The 2,259-nt window shown below is 35.0% G+C and overlaps 1 protein-coding gene across 1 annotated transcript; it reads left to right on the forward strand.

Annotated features, from left to right (window-relative positions):
* The first annotated feature begins 409 nt into the window (after window positions 1–409).
* Window positions 410–1,419, forward strand: LOC113054654 (olfactory receptor 1-like). Its single transcript, XM_026220344.1, has one exon. The coding sequence runs from the start codon at window positions 410–412 to the stop codon at window positions 1,385–1,387; it is 978 nt and encodes a 325-aa protein (XP_026076129.1). The 3' UTR covers window positions 1,388–1,419.
* The last annotated feature ends 840 nt before the right edge of the window (window positions 1,420–2,259 follow it).

Consider the following 2,259-nt stretch of genomic DNA (forward strand, 5'->3'; position numbering starts at 1 on the left):
ACATAACAGCAAATGCTATATAAGTGATAAGTAATAATGTATTTTTCTTAATTTAGAGCACAGTCAACATAACAGGTGCAAATTCCCTGTCTTAATGTTGAATGTCTTGCCATTAAATAATAATGAATTTATTGACGTACTGTACATTTCTTTTTATTTTATGCCGTTTTACTTTCTTTGAAGAGTCTTTAAAGCTCTCCATGTCTTTAGAAAATACGGAGTTATCTGTTTTTTATAATACCACATTTTGTGATGAATTTTAAAATGTCATTTAATATTAAATGTAATATTATGAATATTAATATTATGATATTGTAATATTAATGCATTTGTAACATTTATTCAGATTATATAAATATTAATATTAGACCATTTCAATCACTTGTGTCCTCTCTGCAGATCTGGCAAAATGTTACCGAAGAACTGGACAACTATCACTGAGTTTATCATTGTGGGATTCCCTGGACTCCATCCAGACTATTACGGCCTGGTCTCTGCCATTTTTTTTGTCGTCTACATGACCACAGTGGCCGGTAACACTGTTTTCCTGGTCCTGTTTATCACGTCGGAAAGACTCAGGAAGCCTATGTACATCATCCTTGCAAACCTGGCAATGTCTGACATGTGTTTTTCCACTGTTGCCTTACCTAAAATCATAGCCAGGTACTGGTTTAATGCTGGAGCAACCCCTTTCCATGCTTGCTTCTTCCAAATGGAGCTAATTCACTATTTTGGGACATTAAACTCTCTGATAATGATGATCATGGCTCTCGATCGCTATGTGGCTATTTGTTATTCTCTGAGATACCAGACTGTTATGACTAACCGCATCACGTACATCCTAAATGCAACAGTGTGGGTGACTGCCTTCATCGCTCCCACAATAGCCACCCTGCACTCTCAACAGCTTCCTTACTGTGGCCCTAAACTGATTGTTCAATGCTACTGTGACCACATCTCTATTACCAGCCTGGCCTGTGCTGAAAACAGCAAGCAGATATTGGTGGCCTTGTGCGTAGCCCTGCTTGTGCTCCTTCTCCCTCTGGCCTTTATCATTTACTCTTACTGTCACATCATAGGGTCTGTAATGAGGCTGTCGAGCTCTCAGAGTCGCTGGAAAAGTTTCGCTACCTGCAGCACACAGTTGTGCATTATCGCTCTGTTTTATGTGCCTCGCTGCGCCGTGTATATAGCCAGTTTCCTGCAAATCCAAATCAGCAGAGATTTCAGGATACTTCTTATATTGCTTTACAGCCTCATTCCACCACTGATAAACCCCTTCATCTATTGTTTACGTACTCAGGAGATCAGGATAATTGTGAGCCAGTGGGTGAGCAGGCAAAAGACCTTTAGAGAGATGTCCAGAATTAATGTGATCACTCTATAAACAAAATTTTTCTGTGGAGTTTTAATAGGATCAACCTTACAATGATTTACTGTACGTGAAGCAACTGAATAAATTCTTGTGATTTGTAACTGTTTTTTAATGTTTTATTTAAATATGTATTGTGAAGTATTCCAGTTAAATCTGGTGGTTCCAATCAAAGTCCTTTATTCTATAGTCTTTGTTCCAAGAAAAGATGACCAAAACATCTGTTTTGTTATGAACAACAGCATCCATAATATTAGCTCCTTTTGTAAGTACAGCATGTAAAACAGATCAGTACATATAAATATGTCCACCCATTTGAATTACAGGTTTTTAACAATCTAATAGACTTGACGTGATGTATATTTTTCAGTCATACATAAATGAAACGGGTGAGAATCAGGTAAGATTCGCAAAAAAAACAAAAAAAAAACACATGGCATAGTGTATTATTAATTATTTGAATCTATTTTATTTAAACAAAACTATTTTCAAAATGCATTTATTGCACAAATCCTTTAAAATCATCAGAAATTCATTAATTGGGAAAACAATTGAATTTATACTATTAAAATGTATGAACATGGTTAAAATATGGCTACTGTAGCTGTGAAACATAGATTAAATGACAGGAACAAACTGGATTTATTCATGATAAATGTATAAACCTGGTTTCTGTGTATAAAGTCACATGCATTTTAATAATTTTTTTAGTTTAAATTAAGACTGTGTAATCCATATGGATAGAAATTTCACATGTCATTCAAATACATAATTAAATTTAGGCCTAAATGTTTTTGAGTGCAGAAGTGCCATAATATACTGCATTACAATGAAAACTGCTGCTGTCTGTGGATACTTGTCTGAGACTTAAAATGAATGACAATTAA

This window comes from Carassius auratus, chromosome 35 (assembly GCF_003368295.1).
Source record: "Carassius auratus strain Wakin chromosome 35, ASM336829v1, whole genome shotgun sequence".
NCBI lineage: Eukaryota > Metazoa > Chordata > Actinopteri > Cypriniformes > Cyprinidae > Carassius > Carassius auratus.

Coding starts and splice junctions, on each gene's coding strand:
- LOC113054654 (XM_026220344.1), top strand. CDS start 410: ATGTTACCGAAGAACTGGACAACTATCACTGAGTTTATCATTGTGGGA.